General features: G+C 40.4%; 2 protein-coding genes across 4 annotated transcripts in view; one reads left to right on the top strand and one right to left on the bottom strand.

Annotated features, from left to right (window-relative positions):
- The window catches only part of MRPL13 (mitochondrial ribosomal protein L13), a 31,775-nt gene extending 21,863 nt beyond the window's left edge, over window positions 1-9,912 (top strand). The window contains exon 7 of the mRNA XM_036404367.2: window positions 6,635-9,912. Within this exon, the coding sequence (XP_036260260.1) occupies window positions 6,635-6,659 (25 nt within the window). The 3' untranslated portion in view covers window positions 6,660-9,912. The remainder of the gene's footprint in view (window positions 1-6,634) is intronic.
- The window catches only part of COL14A1 (collagen type XIV alpha 1 chain), a 113,883-nt gene continuing 99,363 nt past the window's right edge, over window positions 9,825-24,344 (bottom strand). Inside the window, exons 42-49 of one of the 3 annotated variants that reach the window (XM_036404365.1) lie at window positions 23,715-23,786; window positions 21,632-21,667; window positions 21,147-21,213; window positions 20,458-20,646; window positions 13,200-13,277; window positions 12,108-12,263; window positions 10,658-10,750; window positions 9,825-10,567 (exon numbers count right to left, since the gene is read on the bottom strand). In XM_036404365.1, coding sequence (XP_036260258.1) covers window positions 10,428-10,567; window positions 10,658-10,750; window positions 12,108-12,263; window positions 13,200-13,277; window positions 20,458-20,646; window positions 21,147-21,213; window positions 21,632-21,667; window positions 23,715-23,786 — 831 coding nt within the window. In that variant the 3' untranslated portion in view covers window positions 9,825-10,427. Of the gene's footprint in view, window positions 11,315-12,107; window positions 12,264-13,199; window positions 13,278-20,457; window positions 20,647-21,146; window positions 21,214-21,631; window positions 21,668-23,714; window positions 23,787-24,344 lie in introns of all 3 variants that reach the window. The other 2 variants (XM_036404364.1, XM_036404366.1) reach the window with 2 other exon arrangements.

Genomic DNA, 24,344 nt, shown 5'->3' with positions numbered 1-24,344 from the left:
CCAGCACTGAACTGTTGATGTTTGAGTATAACCAAATACTTTGGTTTTCCAGGGAATGATAGCAATGTCTGATTCTTGAGTTTTGATTTACTAGTGTGGTTAGTGAAAAAGATGAAATGTGTTCAAAAATTCCCTTTAGCTATAGTCCCCTTACCTAATAGCATTGACTTTGGCACAACTTGCAAAATGTTCCTGAAAAATACATACATTCCTCTTGTTCCAGAATTTACAGTAAATTTTGTCTATGTGTTGAAGTTTTTCTATTAAAAAACCCCCTAAATACTCAAAATTTCATAGTTTATTAATAAAATAACTTTAAAATGTGTGCCAGATAGACAACAAATTTCATGTTGTGTGTATTGTGTGCTAATTTTAGACAAAACCAAATTATTTGGAACCTTCTGTTATACGAAAAGGCTAAAAGCCACCTATTGCCCTTAATAAGCAGATATGACAAATGAATCATAGAACCATCCTGTGTAAGCAGACAACTGTCATCAGTTAGCAATAATTCCACATTCATGTGATGGTAATTTCCAGAATTATGGAGAAGAGCATCACAGTAATGCAGATTGAGTGTGCCTGCCAGCACAGAGTGGCTGAGGGCTAGTAACCAAGTGGCATGATCAGAGCACAAAATCTTTTCACTAATTGGTCTTTCCCAGTCTGTCATCCATTCAAAATAGTGTTGTTTATAAACTCCCCTAAATAAGACCTTTATGAGCTAGTGGATATCACTTGTTAAGTACTTTAAAAATTAGGAGTAGGTTAGAAGTACTTTATTACCAATTATTTCTTTGTTCTAGTTTTTCAGCCAAGTTTGGAGAGATTTTATCTGTGTTGTTTCTTAAAATTCTTGAAACTTGTATAAGAAAGTCAGGGAGAACTTCTGTAAAACTACACAGTCATGCTCAAGTCTCCTTCAGCCTTTTGGGGAACACTACACTGTTCAGGAAACAGGATGGGGGGAAAGGGGGAAAAAAGGCTGCTGGATAAAAAGCTAACATAGCAGCCACAGACCTAAAACCTTCTAGGGTGAGTTACTCTTAAAACATATTGATAACTGTTAGTTAAGACCAATACTTTTTTGGTTTTGTTTTTGATGAATAACCTATGCAAATGGGAATCCTACCAGACATTCAGTTTTGCAGGTAATACAAAGTGTTTTACAGACTGTGAATGGAAGAGATGAATGTGCCTTTCATACATGATGGTTATTAATTTTAAGGTGGTTTTCATGCATCTGCTGTGCTTTCTCTCATTCATGGAAGCAGTAAAATCTTAACAGAATTCTAAGCTTATACTCTTCAAATTTTACTCTTGTACCATGTCTCTCATCTCAGTCACTGTATTAGCCTGTGACATTAGTTAGCCTTAGGGCACCAACCTTTTGCAGTGCTGATGCAAAAGTAAATGCTTTCTAAACCCTCCTTGTTACTGCTGCTGAGAGTGCAGAAATTCCAGGGAACTCTGGGTCATGTGCTCCAATGGTGAGATGACTGCCTGCAGGTGAAGAGAAAATTGCAATTTGAGACAGAGCTCCCACAGCAGGTGTGCATTGCTGAGTCAAGAGCAGGTATTGACAGGTCACTTGGTGTGCAGCACTGACTGTCTGACTCCTCAGCATAGCAGGTTTGAATCCATTAGCAGTCATTAACACAGGCTTGCAAGCACACAAATTACTGTAACAGCACCATGAGATTTGACTCCATAAAACTTGTTTTGAAAAGTCTCAGACAATGCAGTGTAACAGCAAAGGCATGTGAGTAGGGATTGTTTGTGGAGAGATGGCTATCCAGGGCTTTTGAGCTTGAAAGAAGATAAGGTCATGTAATCAAATGCTGTTAATCAGCAGCACCTAATAGAAGAATCTAGGGAGGTGTGTAACTTCCTTTGGAAGAAGGGAGGGCAATGTTGACAACAAATTATATTGTTATAGCTAATTCCAGTGCATTTAGAAGTTCTAAGAAACAAAGTCATTTGGATTAAAATACATAGTTTTGAAGAGGTATTCTGAGTCATTAAAAATTAAGAGAATTTTTTTAAAATATTGTCTAGATTGTAAAATAACTGCTGTACATCTAGAATAGACAGTATATATAACTCTGCAGCCTTACCTTTATTGTTTCTTCGAGGTTACTAATGCTAACCTGTCTGCTGTAAGATGCTGCAAGGTTTTAGCTTGTTTGCCTAGAAATAAGATGGTGAAGTTGTCCTGTATATTTTTGAAATCAAGTTAGTTGCACTATAACACAGACTAGTGATTACTTAGATTTGGCCTTCATAGAGTAACACACACCCCCTTTATTTTATTTTTTCTGAGGCTGTTTTACCTCCACAAAGCATTGCTAGGCAAAGGGAAACATCATTGCTGGAATGTGCTGACAAGAATTAAATAAAGATGGAGCTGTGCAGCAAGTCTATTCAGAATTGATTGAAATAAATATTCACTCCAGGAGTTGAGAGTTGAACACATTTAACTATTGCAGAGGGTCTCTGTCCTGTTCTTCCTCACAGGAAAAATACCCTTGAAAGAGGATATTTCACATCACACTGAAAAAAAAAATGAATATTCTGTAAAGTGGGGGGTCCTATCATAGTTGCAGATATGCAAGTAGGTCTTTTTGTGCTGTTAGTTTCTGTTTGCCATCTGAGATGCTCAGAGGCTGAGGTCATAGCTCAGTGAGCATTTTTTCTGGCAATAGGGCTCAGTTTTAAGAATCATCCATCAATTTTCCTGCCTCTGCATTCTGCTTGTGTGGCAACAGAATGGAGAATCAGAGAACTGACCTAGGTTAAAGACAACCTTGTTTTATGCAGCTGCACAAAGGGGGTGCATGTATGCTGGAGTTGGTTGGAGTTGATAGGGAAGCACATGTATGTTCACCAAATTTCAATATTAATTAATGACACAGATGCCAGCACTACACTCTGCAATGCTTTTCAAAACATAACTCTAACTCCAAAATCTGCAGAGACACTGAAGAGAGAATTTACAATGGCAAGTTTTAGCCCAAGGACACAAGCCTCTTCAAGTTATCTTTTAAAGTCCATAAAGAAAGGCAGAACTGCTTCATGTTCTAGGGTTTAGTTTGACCTCAGTCTTATTTCATGAAGTGGAGTACAGAGCAAAGAAGTTACTGTTTTCCTGAGAATGAGAAAACTCTCACAGTCCATTGTTTTTTTTCAACACTGCAGAGTGTAGGGCTGGCATCATTATCAAAAGACAACATTTATATGAAATACATTAATTCTGCAGAGTTTGGGGAATTGTCTACCAGTTACAGTGGGGACCACTAAGACCCTTTTGTTTTCCATCACAAAGGCTGATCCTAGGAGCTGGACAAAGGTGCAGGTTTGTCTGTTCTCTAAGTTTCAGTGGCTGTGAATTGTCAGCATTTTACATCAGCTGTATTTCTCTTCTGATGGCTGTGAGTATGGTTAAAAATTGGGAAAATTTATGGAATCACAGAATTGTGAGGTTTGGCAGGAACCTATGGCAATGATCCAGTCCAACCCTCCTGCCAAGGCAGGTCCCCTAGAGCAGGTTACAAAGGAATGCATCCAGGTGGGTTTTGAGTGTCTTTAGAGGGCATCCATGACCTCCCTGGGCAGCTTTAACACATTTAAAAGCTATAATCAGAGTTTAGGACCAGCTCTTCAGTGCCTGTTACTCAGTGGTAAATTATTTGTTAAGAGAGAAGCACCAAGAGGCCTCCTGTAACAAATGGGTTACTGATTTAATTTGCTGAGTATTTTGCCTAGAACTCACAGAACTGTCTTAACACTTTTTATGTGGAGTATAAAAGTGTTAGTGAGACAAATATTTTTTACATATTTTGGTGGCAGACATCTGCTGCACAGACTAATATTGCATATTTTCAGTGAACCCATAATAGTTTGTGTTTCAGCATAGATTGCAGAGACATTGGTTCCCCCATTCCCCCATTTCCCTTTGTCTTGGAGTCTCCTGTCACTATACAACAAAGCTTTTTTTCCCCAAGAATGTTACTTTAAAAATAACAATCAGAGGAGAAGCAGCTATGTGAAGTCTTGCCTTTGGGTGAATTTCTGAACTGTCTGTTCTAGGAGATAGCATTTCCTTTGTTTCAAGAGCATAAACTCTGGCCTTTGCTGAGGAAAGGCAAAAGCACTGCCATCAAAGAAGACTCTCACATGGATTTGTGTCACTTATCAATGAGCAGTTACCCATTGATGCTCACAAGTGGTTCATAATTCTCTCTGAGTAGACAGCATTTTTGTGGGTTCATATTCTTCGTCTGACCAAATCCCTATAACACTTTTGCCAAAGGCAGTGTTTTCCAAGGCTTAGCTTTCCTGGTGCCAAGAATTCTTCAAAAGCAGTCCAAAAGCCAAGTACTAGTGGGCATAAAAAGCCTACTGTGGCAATAGAAAAGGCTTTAAAAACTTTTGTATTTGTTCACACAAGTGTTTCAGTGTGGAAAATCCTGTCTTTAAGCTTCATTAACTTCATAAGACTGCAAACTAAGAGTCCAGTGTTTGATGCATTTTTATGCATTTAAATTTTAAGACAATGAGCATTAAAGTTGAAATGCAGATTACAAGCAAGCAAGAAAAGAAAACAGATTTTCACCCCAGAACAGAGTGCTGTGAGACCTGCAGCTCTGCAGCATAACCCTAGATGGAAATTTTAAGGGAGCCATTCAGAGAAAACTGCTAAATCCTTTGGGCAGTGTACAAGAGAATGGCTTGGTCTCTAAAAAGAAAGAGTAATAACTGTAAGCTGCAAGACAAGCATGTCTTTGCCATGCTGTGTTGCCTAAAATCTTCAGCACTGTCCACCTGTCTAGGTTGGATGTAGTGATAAAACTTCTAAGTCACTGCTGAGAATTTTTCAAAATCCCGTACTCTTACTACTCTACAAACAGTTTGACATAATGAAATACCTATTCTGGCATGCAGGGTGAGATCTGAGTAACAAAATGTGGACTGGCAGAGAGGCTGGAGCCAGAGGATGTTTAAGGTCCCTTCTGACCCAAACCATTCTCTGATTCTATGCATATCTCCAAGTACTGAAGTCTGGGATTCTAGGAAATGTGCCTTGACTTCCCAGCACACACCAACCATCAAACATTGAGTACATTCAAGTTCAACATTAAGCAAATATGTAAACAGCATATATGGTTCTTGCAGCAGTTCTGTCATGCACAAAAGATACAAATTCAAATCCTAATACACAATATGCTATTTAAATGGGGAACAGAGCAGCTTTGTGATTCATCACAGCACGAACACTAGCTCTTCTTTATAGTTGTCCTGTAAAATTCACACAATTTTATATGCTACTCTTGAAATAACACAAACTGAATTCCAGACTTGCTTCATGTGAGAACCTATGGGCTCATACAAGAGTTGAGTGGATGATTTCACTTTGCAGTGCTATTGCTTGGCAAAATCTGAAACTGCAACATAGGACTAAACAAGTATTGGATTTCTTTGTGGCATTTCTGCAGCCATCTGAACTCTCAGTCTTTAAGCTGTCTGCTTCCATTGCTGTCTGCTTTTCATTTCCATTATTGAGCTGAATTACAGATAAAAATGTACCACCTTTGGAAATTTAACTTGGTTACTGTAGTGGTTTGCAAGTTTTCCTGTATGCCAGAATTTTTCATTCAACTTTACGGCAAATCTGGCCCTGTATTCCTTTAGATGTCTCTAAAACCTTTGTTAATACTTGTCTTGTTGAGTCCTGTGAGTTCCCCAAGCTGCTTTGATTCTCAGATGAGAGGAGCAGTGAGGAGCATTGTGTTCCTGCAGGCTGCATTTGCGTGTGAGATGGGGCCAGGTGTGTCCTGGGCACCTCGGAGACCCTGACCTGCACTGGGTGACACCAGGCATGTCCTGGGCTCCTCAGGGACCCTGACCTGCACTGGGGGTTTGGGAGTGACTGGGCAGAGTCCAGGATGTGCAGCTTCTCTGCAGGACATGGTAGGGATGTAGATGTGCATCCAGTCTGCAAACTCAGCATTCTGAAAGCCATAAGCTGCTCTGAGCTGAGCAGTTTCAGGCAGAATGTGGTTCCTGCAGCCTGTGGATGTGTGGCAGGCAGGCAGGGAAAGAGATGTGCCTGAATAGGAGATCACAGAGGGTTGCAAACAACAGTCTGCTTCTATCTGAATGTTTTCCACATCTGTCATCCAAGCAAAGGGGATTGCAGAACTTCTGAGATTCAAGTTAGGTTTTTTTTTAAATCATTGGTTTTAACTATTTTAGTAGTGTTGCGTTGGACTGTACTGTTCAGTAAAACTTGCCATCTTATGCATGGATTATTCAGTTGTTAAAAGTGGAGCCAAATCAGTGTCTGTGTTTAAAGCCCTGTGAGACTGCATTCATTTCAAGATGGTTTTTTGTTTTGCTTAGGAAAGTAGGAGTGACCAACTAGTCCTGATGTCTGTAAATTCTTAGAGATCTTATTAAATTTCTTTAATTTGTTCTGTCTTGTTTGTGTAATCCAGAAAATATTCTTCTTTGTCAAAAAAAAACTTCACCAGAGTAAGGAAATAAAACTACATGAGGCTGCTACTACAGCCTTAAAGCAAAACCACTGCAGTGAACATGCATTTCTTAAAACACTTTTCATTTTTCCCCACAGACCTAAAGATTTTCGAAAGAAGTAATAAGAATGAAAGAACTGCCATCAGGAGTGTCTCTCCTCCTTCAAAGAAAATTCTTCTAATATGGAAGTATCTGTGTGGCTCAGTCAGCCCTTCTATACTGAATGTTTCTGACAGCTGTTAGCAAATTTGACTTGGTAAGATTATAGAAATCACTGTATTTGAAACAGCTAAGATTAGGTATTATCTTGTCAATGCTATCTGTACTTTGCATTGTATGATCTGGTATTTTTTCATGACATTTGATTTGATACTGTTATTAAAGAATTAATACCTTTGTAATGAGTACTTGCATCTCATAGAAACAATGCATTGAGGACTGCAATGAAGTAGCTCACTGCCTACAACCCAGTGTAGATTTCCTTAAAGAGCTTGTTGAAATAACAGGTATTAAAGGCAGATCAACAGAGAGATACTTTATCTTTTTTCCCCCCTTCAGCCTCAGTTTGATTTTCATTCAAGTCACAGGAGCATTCCTAACTTACTTTAAGGAACATATTGCAGAACAGAGAAGCATTTTTATTATGGAAACTAAATGAGGAAACCAAACTTAGGTGTTGAATGTTGCAAAAAAAGTCTTAAAATTCACTTCACTTTTGCAAGCTACTTCCCTGAAATTCCTGTCTGCTTTCCTGCTCTGAAAGCCCTCAAGCCAAAGCTGTTCTGTAGATAAGTAAAGCACCTGTTGTTTTTTGTTTAGTAGGAAATGCTGGTACGTTATTTGCCAAATTTTACGATGTCTAGTGAGGAGAATTTGAGTGTTCTACATCTGTTTCATACTAGCATCATACAGGAAGAAAACCAGTTGTTTATTTATAACCATATTTCATTACATGAAATAATGGTTTGGTATATGGGCCTTTCTTTGACATTCAAATGGGCTTATCCCAGCAAAAATTCCCACCTAGTGGATGTGCAGCCTTCACTTCCAAGTTAGTTAGTACACTGCATTAACTAGTGAAAGTATTTTTGAAAAGCCTGGGTTGCAGTAAATGCTCTTTTCTGTGTAAGGACACAGTACACAGTTTATTGGTAAGATCTGTTTGGCATCAACTGTTCAGCATGTGCTGAATCCTTCAGTCAGCAGCTTCACTTTCTTAGGTGTTCTGGAAAAAATAGGAGACACTCTTGATTATTCAGACTGGATTTTGGAGAAAATCCTGACAGAATGGGTCTTACTTCTTTTGGAAAGCATACAATTCCTGAATAGTATTTTTATAATTGGGTTGTGCAGAGAGTAACTAGATAGTTAATCTTTATTACCAAGATAGGTCCAGCAAATGACGGTGTACGATTAATGATACCAGAAGCATTCTGGTCAGCATGGTGCCAGTAAATGGCACAGTAAATAAAAGGTTAAAATAAATTAACTACTGCAATTGAAGCTTGTGCTTTAGTATATAAATTGTTACAAAATTTGAATGAGTATGGCCACTTTATTTTCCCCAAGTCATTTGTTTAGGTCACTCCATGTACATCATGTGGTGTGAGGAGGAGGTGGCAGTGACAGTGCAGGTGTCCAGCACAGGGGATCCCTCAAGCCCAGAGCACCCAAATTCCTGTGAGCTGGGGCTGCTGTGCTGCTTCCAGCTTCCTCCCCAGCCGAGGACACTGGGGTGGGAGCTGTTGGACTGGCACCCCACAGGTGACCTCGACTGCTCACCACAAGCACCCTCAGGGATTTGGTCAGGCTGTTCCATGGAACAGGTAACACCAATTGCCTTATTTTGGTCAGTTTGATTATGCTGTGTCCCTCCGTCCCTGGTGTTGCCCTGTCATTCTCTGTGCTCCCAAAAGAACCTGAGATTTGGATATAGTGTTGCAGGCCAGCTAGTCATGACTTATGTACTGTGCACTGTTAGCAGGAGACTCAGAGTCTTCCAAGGACAAAATGGGCAGAATTGCTTGAAAGAAAAGCTGATTTTTTCCATCAGTGACCTTCTCGGTCACTTCCATGGGACCTGCAGGTCAGCATATCTCAAGCAGAACTCTGAGCTGTGTCAGTAGAACATGGATCCGAGTGAGCTGACCAGGGAGGGGCAGAGGGAGTTTGCACTTGGGATAAATTAACATGGGTGTTGACAGCCAGTGCCAGCAAGGAAATTAAAATTAACCCTGTGACCCGAGGCGTTATTGTATTTAGTTTTAATAGTACTGAGTATCAGTTGCATGTGCCAGGCTGTGGTACCTGCTTGTGGCCAAGAGAGCCATTCTCATGTGGAGCCTCAGTGTTCTGTTAAGTGGGGTTAAGCTGCTAAAAAATAAAGTCCATAAACTACATTATACTTTTCTACCTTCTATTTTAAATGCAAGTGCAGGTAACGAAATGACAATCAACTCACATTCTATCAACTTTTATCACCTTCCCCCAAGAAAATGGGTGGAGTCAGGTGAAAGAAGTAATGGGAAAAGAGAAAGAACCTAGGAAGGTATCCAGCCCCCAGCCAGAGCCTGCTAGTCACATGTGCAATCATGTATGCTACTAATGAGGCTGAATTCTAGGTGAGATAATTGGAGATTACACAGTAAAGGTACCCACTCATCTTCTTCCTGATGAGCTAAGGGAGCTGCTGGCCGTGGTCAGAGGCCAAACCTGACAGGCTTTTCTTTACTGTAGAATATGACTAGACCTGCTTCCAGTCAGGGATGAGCAGGAGGATGGTCGTGAGATGTACAGAACATCCTCTTCATGTCTGTACAGGGCTGAAGAAAAAGTCTTCCAAACCTATGCTTTCATAAATGGCCATTCTTGAGCTAAATCTTGCTCAGTCTCCAGTGTTGTTCAAAGGTGTTTATTGAGTCTCTTTCTAACTTACTTTGTTTGTAGATGATTAATTGCTCTGTGCTCAAGTGGTTGGGTTGGTGTTTTGCCTTCCTCTCCTCATTAGCTGATCCAAGTTGCCATCTCAACTACACCTCCCAGTCTTTTGACTTGGGAATGTTGACATGAGGAATCTCACATCTGCAGTTGGTACAACTACCTCAGCTCAGTTACTGTCTTCATTTGTCCATATACTATTTTAAAAATAAGGCTGAATAATGTTTTTACTACATCCTTTAAAATAAAACTGTTGCCCCAAAGTGTTGAAAACAGGAAATTCTCACTACATTCGGTCCCCTGAAGATCTAATGCAATTGTTTTGAGTTAAAAGTCAAATGAATACAGAATTACCATACAAAAGCTTGCCACTTTTATTTGCGTACAAAACAGAAATGAAAGAGGTTCACAATAAATTATCAGTGTGCTCTCATGGAACATTCTTGTGTATTTATTTTAGGTGAGTTAAGAAAACAGTGGTCTGTTAATGTAAGAAATCTTTACAAAAGGATGATAACTGGGGTGCAGGGACACCTGATGCATTGTTCTCCAGTGGATTTAGTCAGGTTACTCTGCTAGTAAAGCAATTAATCCAAAACAAAGAGAAAGTAATCAACTGGGGAAAAATGGATAACAAAACATTAACTTTTGTGAATGGTTCTACATACAACACCTAGCCAGATGAATTTTTCAGCTACAGTTTGAAGAGTGAACGGAACAGTACTCCAGAGAAAGATCTACAAGTGACCTTTCATCATCAGCTAGCACCAACCCACTAATATACTAAACTTCTGGCATGCAAGATAATTACCATTATTTGTTGTGTCAACTGGCCATGTACACTTTTTTCTCCTTTAACATAAGAGCCTGTAAACATCTTCAGTGAGAGGTGAGGCACCAGGGCAAAAGGCCAAACACAGGTGTGCATAAAATGTTTCCCTTTTTTAACCAGTTCATTGAGAGGGGCTTTTTCCGTTCGCCTTTGTGCGTTCTGGGGTCCTGGCACTCCTTTTGGCTATCCTCCTTGCGAAGCGACTGATTCCCGGGGACCTCAGCTCAACGGCTTCCATCTCTTCTTGGACAGGAGTAAACTCTGGTTGAGCAAGATGAGGTGATGGATAGGACTGGGCGTAGGGGGATGGTAAGGGGTAGGACCCGTGAACTACGTACGGCTGTTGCTCACCATCATAAAGGTCCTCAGGGTCATAGATTTGGTAGGAGTTATGTGGCAACTGCACTACTGGGATGTCTTGATCAGTTGGCTCACCGTATCCACCTTAACCCACCACCACCAAGAGTATTCATACGGTTAACACAGGAGAAGGGGAGTAGAAAATTAAAGCATTCATTAGGAAACTGACATTTTATATATAGATATATTTCTATATCATGTGTGTGAGTATATATATATATCTTTAAATACACATCTTTTATTCACATAAAGGAACAATGAAAACATTTAACAAAATTAATAAGCTGGAGCAATTGGAAACCCACCAACAGACAGCCAAGTTAGTTGGAAACCACCACCACAATTTGTCAAATGTCCGATTGTAATACTGTGCTCATTATACACTGCACACTCTGCCTGCTATAGCTTATTCCAATTATGAGCTAGAATACATGAGCAGCAGGCAAAAATGGGTCAGGCAATAATTTTTTAGCAGTGCCAGGAAGCCAAGTGCATGTACAGCAGCTGTAAGTTCATTAGTGGTAGTCATTATCGTTGCTGGAAAGCACAGAGCAGTTCAGCATCCATCTCTGACCTTCAGCCCAATGAGACCTGAACCAGAATGAGCCTTTCACCTTCTGGATTCGTAGCCATTGTAAGGGATTGGGCCTTAAAACAGGAAATGAACAACAGGGAGGGGAAGTGAGGAGAAAAGGATAGGAAGAGACGACAACAAAAACATTCAGGTAAGTAAAACATACAAATCAGCTCAGGGGCAGATTAAACTGTAAACATCAAACAAATATGCCTTATGCATAACATTTGTAGTTTAGCACTCTACTATTAATTTTGATTTTAGTTTGGGTGATTTAAGTTTTGGTAATTGTGTTAACTTCTTCCCATGGCCTCTCCGTGCTATAACAAGATGGGAAAGTAGGATACAGAGAAGATATAGAAGGAATCATTTTCTCCAGATGGCTTCACTGGTTAATGATGGACACGTGCATCCCAGTGCCAGGTTACACTACTACAGGTTTAGTAAGGGTCATGCTCTCATGCCACTCAGAGGCACATGGAAGGGGAGGTTGAGCAACACGTTTGAAAAACTACAAGTGTAAAAACTCTGCTGTCACAAACATGAGTTGGTAGGGCTTCAACACAGAATATGGAGATGGAGCAGGCTCATACAGCTACACAAACATGTACAGGACAAAACCCACTAGGCAGGATCAGTTTTACAGGCTGGGATCAGACGGAGGTCACTTCCTTTGGTCACTATGCTGGGTCACCTTCTCTTCATGCTGCAGTCCCACAAAGTAGAGCCACACTGGACACGCAAGTTTTTAGGGAGCCACCACATTTTAGTGCAAGTTTCATTGGTAGCCTCCATCTCACTTGGGCTGTTAGAAAGTGCCACCCACACCTCTGCAAAGGGCAGCTGTCCCAACTCCTCGCTACTCACCTCCCATGCCGTAGCCAGCGCAGGAGGATGGGTCACAGTACCCTGGAGGCCCAGCAGGACCCGCTGAGCCCGGGGACCCCGTGTGACCAGCAGGACCTCGTGGGCCTGGAGATCCTGGTGGTCCCGGGCTGCCAGTCCGACTTTCTCCTGGAGGTCCTGCATAGAACAGGGAGATGAAACATCTGCGTAGTGTCGTTCATGAAAGCAGGGATATGAGGCCATCTTTCCTGGCCTGGAAAACATGGCACTGGGTGTGTTATAAACACTTCCAGGAGACAGCTTGAGAGGAGGAGCGAGGCATCCTGGCTCTGGCTCCCCTGGGCAAGCTGAGGGAAGATTTCAGCCTTTGGCAAGGAAGACAGAGCAGCAGCCTGAGAGGAGACCCACTTCCAATGAGCTTCCTCTCTGGCTACTGCTTCATTTTCCTTGCCAGAGACAGCTTCTAGGCAGAACTGGAGCAAATGTTTCACCAAACATCAGACTTCTGGAAAGGGATTTACATAGGGAAAGGACAGCCCTGGATGCCTGCACAGCTCTTGATTCTACCCACTCCCTTTCAATACAGATTCTGGGTAATGCTGTGACTTGATACCAGTGCCTAACAGCCAGGATATCCTCCTGAGGGCAATGCAATTTTATTCCTGTTTCAACAGGACCTGGTTATCACTCTCTCTGCTTTTTCAGGACCTAAATATAAATCCATGTGATTATAATGTGCTTAATTACTATACGTTTCTCTGTCAACTCACATTTAGGTATGACATTTAGTCAATGAGAAACAAATGTAATTAGTCCAGATTAATTTTTTCCCCTTCTAGAACCCGTGTCTGGAAAAAAAAAATACATGAAACATTTTAAAACGGTGGTCTTGGGGAAGCAGTTTATCATAGGGAAAATGAAAATACTTGTGTGATGGGTGACACCATCATGTGGCACATCCCAACATGATATTACATAGTAAGAACATTATGGCAGTTAAGGTACCTGAACTGCTACTCTTCTGCTACTCTCCTTAAGGAGACAGAGCTGTTGTAAGCTTCCTCACACATGGGTCAGAATGGTCTAATCCAGATGCCTCAAATGTAAATTTACCTGTGGATCCTGGTGGGCCTCGGGGTCCTTGTGTCCCAACACCTGGATTGCCTTTCTCTCCTTTCTCACCTGGTAAACCTAAGGAAATAGTATTCAGTTACATTTTCATCAAAAGTGTGAGCAGTGTTTATTATTTAACCAGGATTATAGCTCCATATGCTATTTTTCATCTAAAAACAGATGGCAAAGAAGAAAGAAGGTGAAAAATAAATATTATTTGGTTCTTTTTCCATCCCTCCCCTGACAGCCTCTGAAGGGATATGTCATTCTTGGGGTCTTAAACATTCCTGCTGCCATGGTGGTTTCATCAGGATGGTATGCAGAGGCATCAGCCAGTTTCCAGGCTGCACTTCCTGTGGAAAGCTCCCTCTGGACTACCCCAACGTGCAACTATTGTAAGTCAGAAGAGTCTTCCAAGCCTCGTAGCTATAAATTACTGTGTGGCCCAAAAAAGTCAAATTTCAGTGCTACAGCAAATTTTCATTCAAACATTCACCCACCAAAGAGTGGTACAGCACAGAATTGTTCATGGAGAAAGTTGTTAGCAGTTATGGCAGCTTCTTGCAAAAACATGAGAAAGGAGTTTCATCGCAGTCAAAATCTGACCCCCAAGTAAAGCCCAATCCAAGTGTTTCCCAGTCTTGAAACTCTGATATTCCAAGAGGCAGACCCAGTGAGTTGTGCTCCTGCACTCGCTCATGGCACTAAATTTGTCTCCTTGTATCTGATCCGTGGAGATCACAAACCTAGTAATTCAGAGAAAGCACTGCTTAATTCCAGCTTTCCATCTCCTTCTGCACTACCACTATGGCATCCTATAAAAACACTTTCTATATGCAGCCATCACAATAAGCAGTGTTGAACTATAGTAGGTGTCAAAAATATAAATTCCAGACCCTGAGTTTCCACTGGTGACTTGGAAATTCTCATAAAGTCTGTGTTTGATTTGGATGGTTCAAAGACACCAAATCCTGGCTGGTTTGTGGGACTTCCCCCCCATTTTCCAGACCTCCCTCCCAGCACTGGTAATTGCTCTCCTGGCTTCACAGTTTCCCTGCTTTCAGAATCAAAGTCTATACATGGCACCTTCATCAACACAGAGCAGAAAGAAAACAGCTGCTGCCCTGGATGGGGTAATATCCACAGTTCCAACTGACTGGGCTCCTTCCCTCACGTAACTGCTGCCTCTTAGGGCAAAACAGCTGGAGAACACCTCATTTTTGCAAGGAATCATAGAATCACAGAATATGCTCAGTTGGAAGACACCACAAAGATCATCAAGTCTGGTTCCCAGCCTTCATAGGACCATCACAAGAGTCACACCCTGTGCCTGAGAGCATTGTCCAAACACTTCTTGAGCTCTGTCAGGCTTGGTGCTGTGACCACTGCCCTGGGGAGCTGTTCCTGTGCCCAAACACCCTAAACATAGATTGGATATCAGGAAAAAAACCTTTTCCTGATATCTAATCTATGGCTCCCCTGACACAACTTCAGGCCATTCCCTAAGGTTCTGTCACTGTCACCACAGAGAAGAGATCATTGCCTGCACCTTCTCTTCTCCTCATGAGGAAGTTGTAACTGCAGTGAGGTCTCTCCTCAGTCTCCTGGCTGAACAAACCAAGTGGCCTCAGCCCCTCCTCATCAGGTTTCCCTCAGGGAGTCACAGATCTTTTTTACCTTCTTAAACTAATTTGTAATGGAAGCAAATAAGTAAATAAAAAGTCTAAGTGTGAGAAAAATTGTAATTAAAACCTATCTGTGGCAAAGAATTGCTCACATCGAGTTTATCAAATATTAGTCTGCTGAACTGGAGTGGATTCAGTATCTGTGGAGGAGTTCTGGGTCTTCTGCAGGAACAAGAGGCTTCTAGGGCAACATACTGTCTGACCCAACCACATGGAAAACACAGGCCACACCACTGCAACCAGTAAAACCACAGTGAGCACATCATTTTTAACCAAAGCATGGATGACCTCTTTACCTTACCTCTACAAGGTTCTTTGCCACTGTCCTGGCATAGTTAAGGCATTGCCTGTTTCTCTTTTTTGCCTTTTATTTCCTTCAGTTGCATAATTTTGAAGTAAGGGTGGTGGTGGTTTTTTCCACATGCTTGAAATTTTGCTTAGCCCTGACTTGCTTCAAACATATGCAGAAACTCATCTATTGCAATTCTCTGTACTGTACTTGTAACAAGGTACGTGCGTCCAAATTATCTCTTGCCCCACAGGATCTGCAGGGAGAGATTTTCCCTTTGCAAAAGGCAAAGTCTGTTTGTGTGAATTTCTTTTTTCTTGAGAAGACTGACCCACTACAACCATCTGAAATCTACCCAGCTGTTTAGCACAAGGACCATTGCTTATCCTCCTGCATAGTAACATTACTTGGTGACTTCAAAGGCAACCGCCACAATGTTTTGAAATCACAGCCTGCCATGCACTCAATTATAATTATTAACACACACCAAACTACACACTTGTATGTGATGTTCACAGGATAAAATGTCAGTAAGAAATGCTAAACATGGAACAAATCTACTCACGCTAAGAAGAAAACATTCATTCTAGAATAAATGATGAATCTCTTGTGCAGGGCAAACCTTCTTTGAAAGCAAACACTGAAGGCCAAGATAAAAGCCTCCATCAGGTTTGTTTTAGTCTGATTTCCAGTAAAGTTTTTCCAAGTTAAAGAGAACATAAACACCGATGCAAAAATATCCTACTCCTAAGGCAAAATGCTCATGAGTTAAAGCCATGGGTTTCCCTTAAGAGACTCACAGACCCCTTAGCTCATTTCTAATAAATGGCAGAATATTGAAAATTCACCCAAGTCATCTTTGGTTCCAGCAGAGCATGGCTTACAGAAAGCCAACCAGACATGCCATCCCTCTTGTGGGTTACTGCATTGTAGGTTACTGCAATGCTTAACTGCCCTCAGAATGAAAGTGTGTGTATCAAAACTTGCCATTTGAGTTAAAAATGCCTTCCGGTCCCAGGAACTGCTTTCATGTTTGTGCTCTGGACATGCTTCAGCAATACCATCAAACTATTTCTCCCCTTCATGCTAATCATGGGTTTATGTCTTGTCCCCATACAAAATAAGCAATGTCTTCATTTCAGCCCCATGGACATCACAAGCAACTGAAATCAATGATTTCCAACCTTTCACTAAAGATAACTCTGATAGCATCAGTTATTGAAAACAACACCAAGGTCATGAACACATTCTCTAGCAAAGAAAAATAGATTTCCATGGTATCTGCACAAATGGAAATCTCAGGTGTTCTTTATCTAATTTTGTCTTTAAGAGAATACTGTCCACTGAGGAGAACTATGTATTGCACTTAAGAAAAATTAAACTAATACCAAAAATGTCCTTTTTTTCAAGATGTTCAGCTGTGAGCATAGTGTAAAATAACACATTGTTGTGCTTTTTTTCTTTTTTAATCCAGATGAAGCTAAAACTGGAAATAAAAATATTTAATTGACAAACCTGGCAAAAGTTCCATTTAATTCCACTGAAATTTTGCCATCACAGCTGTAAATGTGTCTTTTGATAACACATGTTTAACTGGCTCTTTCATATGAAGCCAGGAAGCAAATAAGGATGAAGCTGTGCTTGAGAACAGAAACTTTCCCAGTGACAGTTTAGGTATTTATTGTACTTTAATCATAGTGAGATGGGCTGAGTAGCTGTAAGTTTTATTTAGCACTTCAGAACACATAAGAGCTGAAGTCCATTCAGTAGTAGAACTGCACTTTCACAGCATCTGAAAGTTAGCAGTGCCTGAGAATAATTTTACTATGGCTTTTCCATTTTTCCACAAAGTTGAGAAAACAAGCCATGTATTATAAAAATAACTGGAAACCAAAAAGAAGAAAAGAACGTGTTGATTCTTTTGGTTTCTATACCATTTTGCAGAGGTGCAACTATTTCCTGAGCACTCAGAAGCCAGACACTAGTTGTTTAAGTCCCAGATCATAAACAAAACCAAACAAAATATGTTCAAACTAGCTGAAAGGAGAATAGAAACCACTGTTCTGAGCTAGTTAAAATTAAAATAGAGATGAGGGCTGTGAATAATCAGTGTTTGGTTTTTTTCCAAACTCCTATACTTATGCAAATAAGCAAAGAGCAAAATTCTAGTAACTTATCTGGGTTTATGTACTGCAGGGGCCTGGTAATACAACGTGGCCTCTCAGCTGGCAACAGACACTGAGAACTGGATCTGTCAAGAGAATGACTCGTCCTTTCTCACTGAGGTGGTCTTTCCTGGAAGGACCAGCTCAGTGTGTTACTAGTGAGAGAATCCCACCCAGGAATGGGACATCATGGACCTAGAAGTTCAAGTGGAGGTTTCTAGCAGAACTCCATACACTCAATCCATGTCTCTTTCCAAAGCCTCTGATTAATGCTTGGCAGAGTGACAAGGAAAACAAGGGAAAAGAAGCTGTTGGCCAGGCAAGTTTGCAGGGAAGTTCACTGATGTCTCTCACTGCTGACATTTCCAGTACAGCTCTCTTTGGTGCACCATTTCTAACCAGCTCCACACCTGCTTTCTGAAGTGCCCCCTTTTTACAGGCTGGGATTGAAGAGGTGGTAGGCAAGAGATGAGCTGAAAGAAGCACCTGGCCTCCCCCCACCTTTTTATCTTCTTTCTCTACCAGAACCTTGCCACCTTGCCACTCAGCTCAGAGCCAGTACCAGGCTCCTGCAGCAATTCCAACAGTTTGAGGGGGAAAAAGCAACACTACTAGGTAAGCAAACAGGTGTTTTTTCCTTCTAATGACTATTACTTCTTAGCACACTCTGTTGCAGGACATTTTCTGAACTTAAACCTGGAGCCTGACTTTCAGAGTTGCTAATCTGGCACTGGGCTTCAACATTAAATTGGCTTCATATACAACCAAAATGCTGATGACATTAGTGAAAAGGAGCACATTTTAAATAAAGACTTCCAGGTGGCTGGCTGGAGATCTTCAGGACAGGATGATACATTGTGTTTGCTGAACAAGTTCAATGCAAACAGCGTTTCAGAACACAGCAAGGGATAGAGTCTGACTCCATTTACCCTCCTCTCTGTTGTCGCTGCAAACTTTAAAACCCTTCCTTCCATCCAGAAGCTGAGCAATTTTAGTCTGCTGCTTCTGTGTAGGATATGCCATTAGGAATCAAGTAGGAATTGGGAATCCATGAAAAACTTCCAATCATTCTCCACAAGCATGAAGCTGGTTAAATAATTTCTAATTTTCATTTTTGCATTTTAGGGTTAGCTTAGAGAAATGGATTCAGAAATACCCTAAGAGTCTGCAGCAAAAGGTATCTTCCTGCTCAGTAAGGTGCTACAGCATCAAACACACATCAGTCTGAAAGTTCAGTTGCTTCTGAAGAAATCAAATCCTCAAGGAGCAATAAATTAATATACAATTTTCCCTAGTTTCTGAAGGAGCTCCTTCATCTTTCTTCCAGATTCTGTTCAAGGCTGCAGTTATATGAATTTCCTAAAATCCATTTCAACTCCAAATAAACCAGCCAATTATTTTGTCTTAAAGTTTACACATGGATTCTTGAAACAACCTCATTTTAAGCTGAAAATACTGTAGAACACTCCCAACATTTGGTATCACATTTTATGAAAATCTGACTGCAGTTCTGAAGGATGCTTGATTAGAGCTTTCTCTACCAAGTATAAAACTCCCCACAAGCACTACCTGCCAAAATCAGTCCCTTCCAAAATCAGTTATCCATATAGAGGGGAAAGGGTAATAGGGAGGGAAGGGGCAATATTCTTTCTAATGTCTTTTTACCCTTTCTGTGCTCTGCTGCCAATGCTGCTTCCCAAACATTAATATTGTCTGCAGCGGGCCAACCCACATCATATTTTATTTAAATGACTGTGTCTAATCACTCTGGGATCCCACAATGTGTGTCTGGACATCAGCACAGCAAATACAATGGAAAGTACAGAACATGTTGGACACGTTCCTTTTTTTGTGGCCTGGTGTTTTGGTTGTCCCTTTTCTGAAATCCTAGCTTGAAAAACCTCTCCCCAAAAAAAGGGAAAGATCTAAAATATGCTGGTGTGGAATAAAATATCCTGAAATCTGCATTCAGTGTCTCTAGACCACCCTTTTTTAAGTCAGTTCCTTGATTGCTGTCTCTTCCAATCTTCTTTTCTACTTGTCTCACACTCCCTCATTCCTCCGCCTTTCTGGACAGTGCCTGGTTTTCGCTCAGCTGGAGCAGGCAACAGCAGGACTGAAGGGTCAGTATCTGAAACCTTGCCTCTTTTTTCAAAATGGTGATGGAATTTACAGTCTGGAGGGCAAGACTCACAGGTTCACTCAAAGATTTTCTATTAAAAACAATGTTATAGCTATGGTCATAATGGCTACTGTGAACTGGAACTACTATTAAGCTCCACAGCAATTAATTTTTAAAATCCCAGTTAGCAGATTTTGTAACAGCAACATCAATTCACTGCTTGTCAATGTCACATTTGTCTCTTGGGTTTTTGGTCACCTCCTTACATGCTGTTCTTCAAAGCACTTTCACAATTATAGATCTACTCAGTATTATGTCCTGAGGTTAGTGCTACTCTGGGACACAAAAGATAGCCTGGGCTGCACAGAAAGAGAGTAAATCAAACATGGAACTTGTTTTGTTATTCAACAATGCTCGTGGAGAAAAGGAGAATGAGATCTAGCCTTCATATGAGAATACGAAGAGAATTCTTGTAAATGTTAAGTGTATTACTTCTCTCTGACCTCACTATTTCTTCTTCTTGATTCTCTCAACCCCTCAAACTAGGAATTTTTCCCTCTTCTTATCAATCTTGCTCCTTTCAGGTGGCCATGACTCAGAAATTCCTAGACTGACACATTTAAAGTTATCAGAAAAGCTCAGCATTTCCCCATGTCAGTTTTCCATCTGACTTTCTTCAATTGCTCTTTTGCTTGTACATTTAGGGATTCTGCTCACTTTGAGGTCTTACTAAGAAGAAACATGATGTGATGGGATGTGCACTATTAAATTCCACCAGTCTTCAGCAGTTAAGCATTAAACCTCTGTCTGGTCCTACCAAAACACACTTGGCAAAGCCTGCATGGCTTTCATGACAGAGTCTCCAGAGCCTTCATTATGGTCTGTATTAAGCTCACTAATTAATTGGTGAGAAAATGTTGCTTTCACATTTAGACAGGAGACAAAAGCTGTTAGAATGTATCATGAAAGGAAGGTATTTGTGAAGTAGGAAGCCTACCTCTTTCTCCTGGTCTTCCTGGCTGACCAGGGCTTCCTGGAAACCCTTGCATGCCTGGTGATCCTTGCTCACCCTGTGGCCCTGGAGCCCCTGGCCGACCTGGCTCACCAGGAGGTCCCGCGATGGTTCGAGTTGAGACAGACTGGCTTGGGATCTGGTTCAGAATCGAGTTATATCTTGCCATATGACCTATCAGGAAAAAAAAGTAGCAGTGGAAAATCTGGTTCAGCAAAGTTTCAGCAGAGTACTGGCAGGTTCTCAAGGCTGTGGTCTGTCATGGTTTGGTGTTATGAAGTTGTGCACTTGTTGGGGGAGAAATAGTAGGTTACAGAGTGCACAGAAAATGGAAGAACTATTGTGCAGGATTTTATTTTCTTACTTTGGCAAGGGTTGGGGGGCTTTTGTATTTTATGTCTATAAAAATTTAAAACTGGTGCAGCAGAAGCTTCTGTAAACTGTAATAGCTTGGAGACAATTCCAGCTTTTTTTTCAGAAGGCTTATGCTAATCAGCTCTAGTTGGACACAAATCCAGTTGAACATAAATCTAGTTGAAACATAAATCTCAACTGTCTAGTTTAAAACAAACAGATCCCCTTGGATATTTTGCAAAGTGTCATATTTGTAAGTAGCTGTGGCAGGAAAAGATCCATTCCAGAGAGAGAAGCATGTGGACTGTCCATGTACTTGCCTTGGATGAGCTGCTCACACACTTGACGAGCAACAGCCCGGACCATTGCCTGGGACTGGAGATCACCCTGGAAAACAACAGCAGCAGAGTCATGAAATAGTCCTGAGCTGACAGCACTTTGAGCAAAGCAGGATATTTATTATTGCTGAGACATCTTATCCTCACAGATGAGAAAGGAAAGCCAAAGAAATTTTGTGATTTCACTGGTTCCCATTTCTCTTTTTGGCCAGCAATCAGAGGTCTGAGAAGATAACCCTAATGAGAGATTTGGAGGCATGCTCACTGCCACATACTTCCCACCTTGAAAACATTAATATAGCTATGTAAAAGACCATGTCTGGAAAAGAAGGAAAGTTTGCTTAATTGCAAAGAGAAAACTACTGTGCCTGTAAACACAGAGACACATAATTTTTTTGGAAAAGTTCTTTATGAGACAGAAGGCCAGGCAGGGAAAAAAACCAGAGCTAACATGAATGTAGACTTACCCTTTCACCCCTTTCCCCCTTAGCTCCAGGAGGACCCTATGAAAAGATTTAATGCAAAATTAATTCTCATTTTGTTCTGTTCAAAATTTTAACACCTGAACTTTGTCTGCCTTGCAGATTTGTAGTAAAGGGAGAAGAAACAGACAATAAGCAAGCTTTCAGGAGGTTATGTGACAGTGACAAATACACTTCTATCATTTCAGTACTCAACAAAATGTTCACCTTTGGCAATTACATGGGAACAATGACTTTCACAAGTGTTTGATGCACACTGAATTCACTTATTCAAAATGATAGCAAGGTCAGGCCACCACATGATGCATTTCACATGGCTGAAACAGGTCTAATTTTTGCAAAATACCAGCCTGAAATTTGCTGTCCTGGGACTCTGCATCCACTATGAACAGAGCAGGCAATGGGATTAAACTGGACAGAAAACTACACTCGACATTAAGGATAATGTAATACTGTAATGATGATGAGGAGGATTATGGATTGAAACAGGTTGTCTAGGTCACTTGCAACTTTACCAATTTCAGTTTTTGGGGTAGGCTACCCTTTTCTCAGGAACTCCTGAAGCAAGGAAAGGTCTGTTGGCCAGAGCCTGGTGCTAATAACACCAAGGCCACAGGTTTGATGCCTGTATGGGCCGAACACTTGAGAGCTGGACTTGATGATCCTTGTGGTTCCCTTCCCACTCAGACTGTTCTGTGCTTCTGTGTAGGTAACCAGCTGACAGACACATGGTTAAGCACAGCTTATTCTATCCTTGGAGAGAGGAAACTCTTACAAAGACTAAAAGACCATTTCTAAGGACTATTCCATAACTCTATGTTTTGGAATAGAAAGTTCAGTAATTTTTCACCCACCTGTTTATTTCTGCACAACTAGAGTCTAACCATGCACAGCAGAGTTCTTGCATGACTCACAGGAATATCTACATTCTAGAAGATTTTGTTCAGTATCTGGAACATGTGTTTGGACAGGAACTGCATAGTCAACATGCTATATATTTATAGTAAAGGTTCCAAAGCTCATCAAATTTCCTTTATAGATACCATGATTACACTTAGAAACTATGCAGAACTGGGCATTTAGATTATTATCTTTGTTTATAAATTATCAATCAATTTAATTTCACTTCCACTTAACCAAATGAAAATGCTTGCATTGGCCTAAATCTCCAAACCAAACTGGATTTTGGAAAAAAAAATTCTATTCTACAAATAGAATTTACAAATAGAATTTACAAAAATATACACTGTTCCACTTCAAAGTCTTTAAAAATTAAATAGGATGTTTACTGTAATAGATGGGAAAAAGCTGAGCAGGCTTTAAAATTAAACAAGTAGTCAAATATTAAAATATTAATACATAATATTGTCTGAACACTTACAGAGACAAAAAAGTCCACTATAAATATTCTCTTTTACATAAAATATACATTGATTTCATAGTTGTATTCCTTTCTTCCAGTTATTTTTCTTTCTGAGGTTTTTAAAATAATTCATAAAACATAACATCTGAGAAATAAACTTAATATTGGAGGTTCCTAATAATAATTTTAGATATAGAGGATATAATTTTCCAAAAATTACATAAATTATATAAAAAACACTAGTCATTAGTCATTTGTTCTGATTTAAACACAGAGTAACCTCAAAAGCCATGTTTTTATTCATATATTATTTTCACAGTTTGGAAATCAGAATAATATTTAGGAAATATTCAGGTTAACAAAGACTTGAATTTCCAGAGAGTCACTGGAAGGGCAAAGGGAAAAAAAGAAGAATGTAATTACACAAAGACTTCAAATTCACATAGTTGTGTTTTTAACTTCTGTGTTTTAATCTTGTGTTTTGACTTTAATCCCTATATTCCAAACATTGTATGTAAGATCAACAAATATATTTAATTACAAAGAATGAACAAAGAAAGGTCAATATGATGTTTCACTTAGCCACTAACTGCAAACAGATCATAGGCAATAAATATTGAGGAGTTCTGTCAAACAGTGAAGCCAGGCTCAGAAACCAACCAAAGCACAACAGCAGACAGTGAAATATTAATTAGTTTTACTTACAGGAGCTCCAACATCACCTTGTGGCCCCTGACTTCCAGTAACACCTGGAACACCTGGAGCACCAGGTATGCCCTGTGTGGAAAAAGAAGAGGAAAATAGTGGTGATGACAATCGATATCCATCAGTCCTGATGAGAAGTAGTACACAGACAGTTCTGTCAGTCAAAGACTGGAGATTCCCAGAGAGAAAACTAAGAAATGCCATTTGCAGGAAAAAGAGCACCATAAGCACAGCTCTGAGAAAATCACTTTAGAAAAATAACTTGGTTTGCTTTCTGGAACAGGCAGAAATTGCTGAACCACTGGACTAAATCCTGTGATGTTAATACTGTGTTCAGGGGGGATGACTCAGAATGTTCTTTGTAAAAAACAACAAGATGGCTTGAAGAATACTCAGTACAACCAGCAGCTTCATTTAATCTTTTAAATCGATTAAGAAGGCATTAACTTTGCCTAGCTGCAAACTGAGAAGGCTGAGACTGATTCTGAAGGCAACATATATCCTGCATTAGATGCTGGATGTAGCCTCTGTTATCTTCCTTGATTACTCTGTGGGAGCACCTGTGCTCACCTCCAACCTCTAAGCCAAGTAAAATTTGAGGGTTCACTTCAGCTAACAGTCCTATGGAAT

This window comes from Molothrus ater, chromosome 1 (genome assembly GCF_012460135.2).
Source record: "Molothrus ater isolate BHLD 08-10-18 breed brown headed cowbird chromosome 1, BPBGC_Mater_1.1, whole genome shotgun sequence".
Taxonomy (NCBI): Eukaryota; Metazoa; Chordata; class Aves; order Passeriformes; family Icteridae; genus Molothrus; species Molothrus ater.
This window is presented reverse-complemented; position numbering and strand designations above follow the sequence as displayed.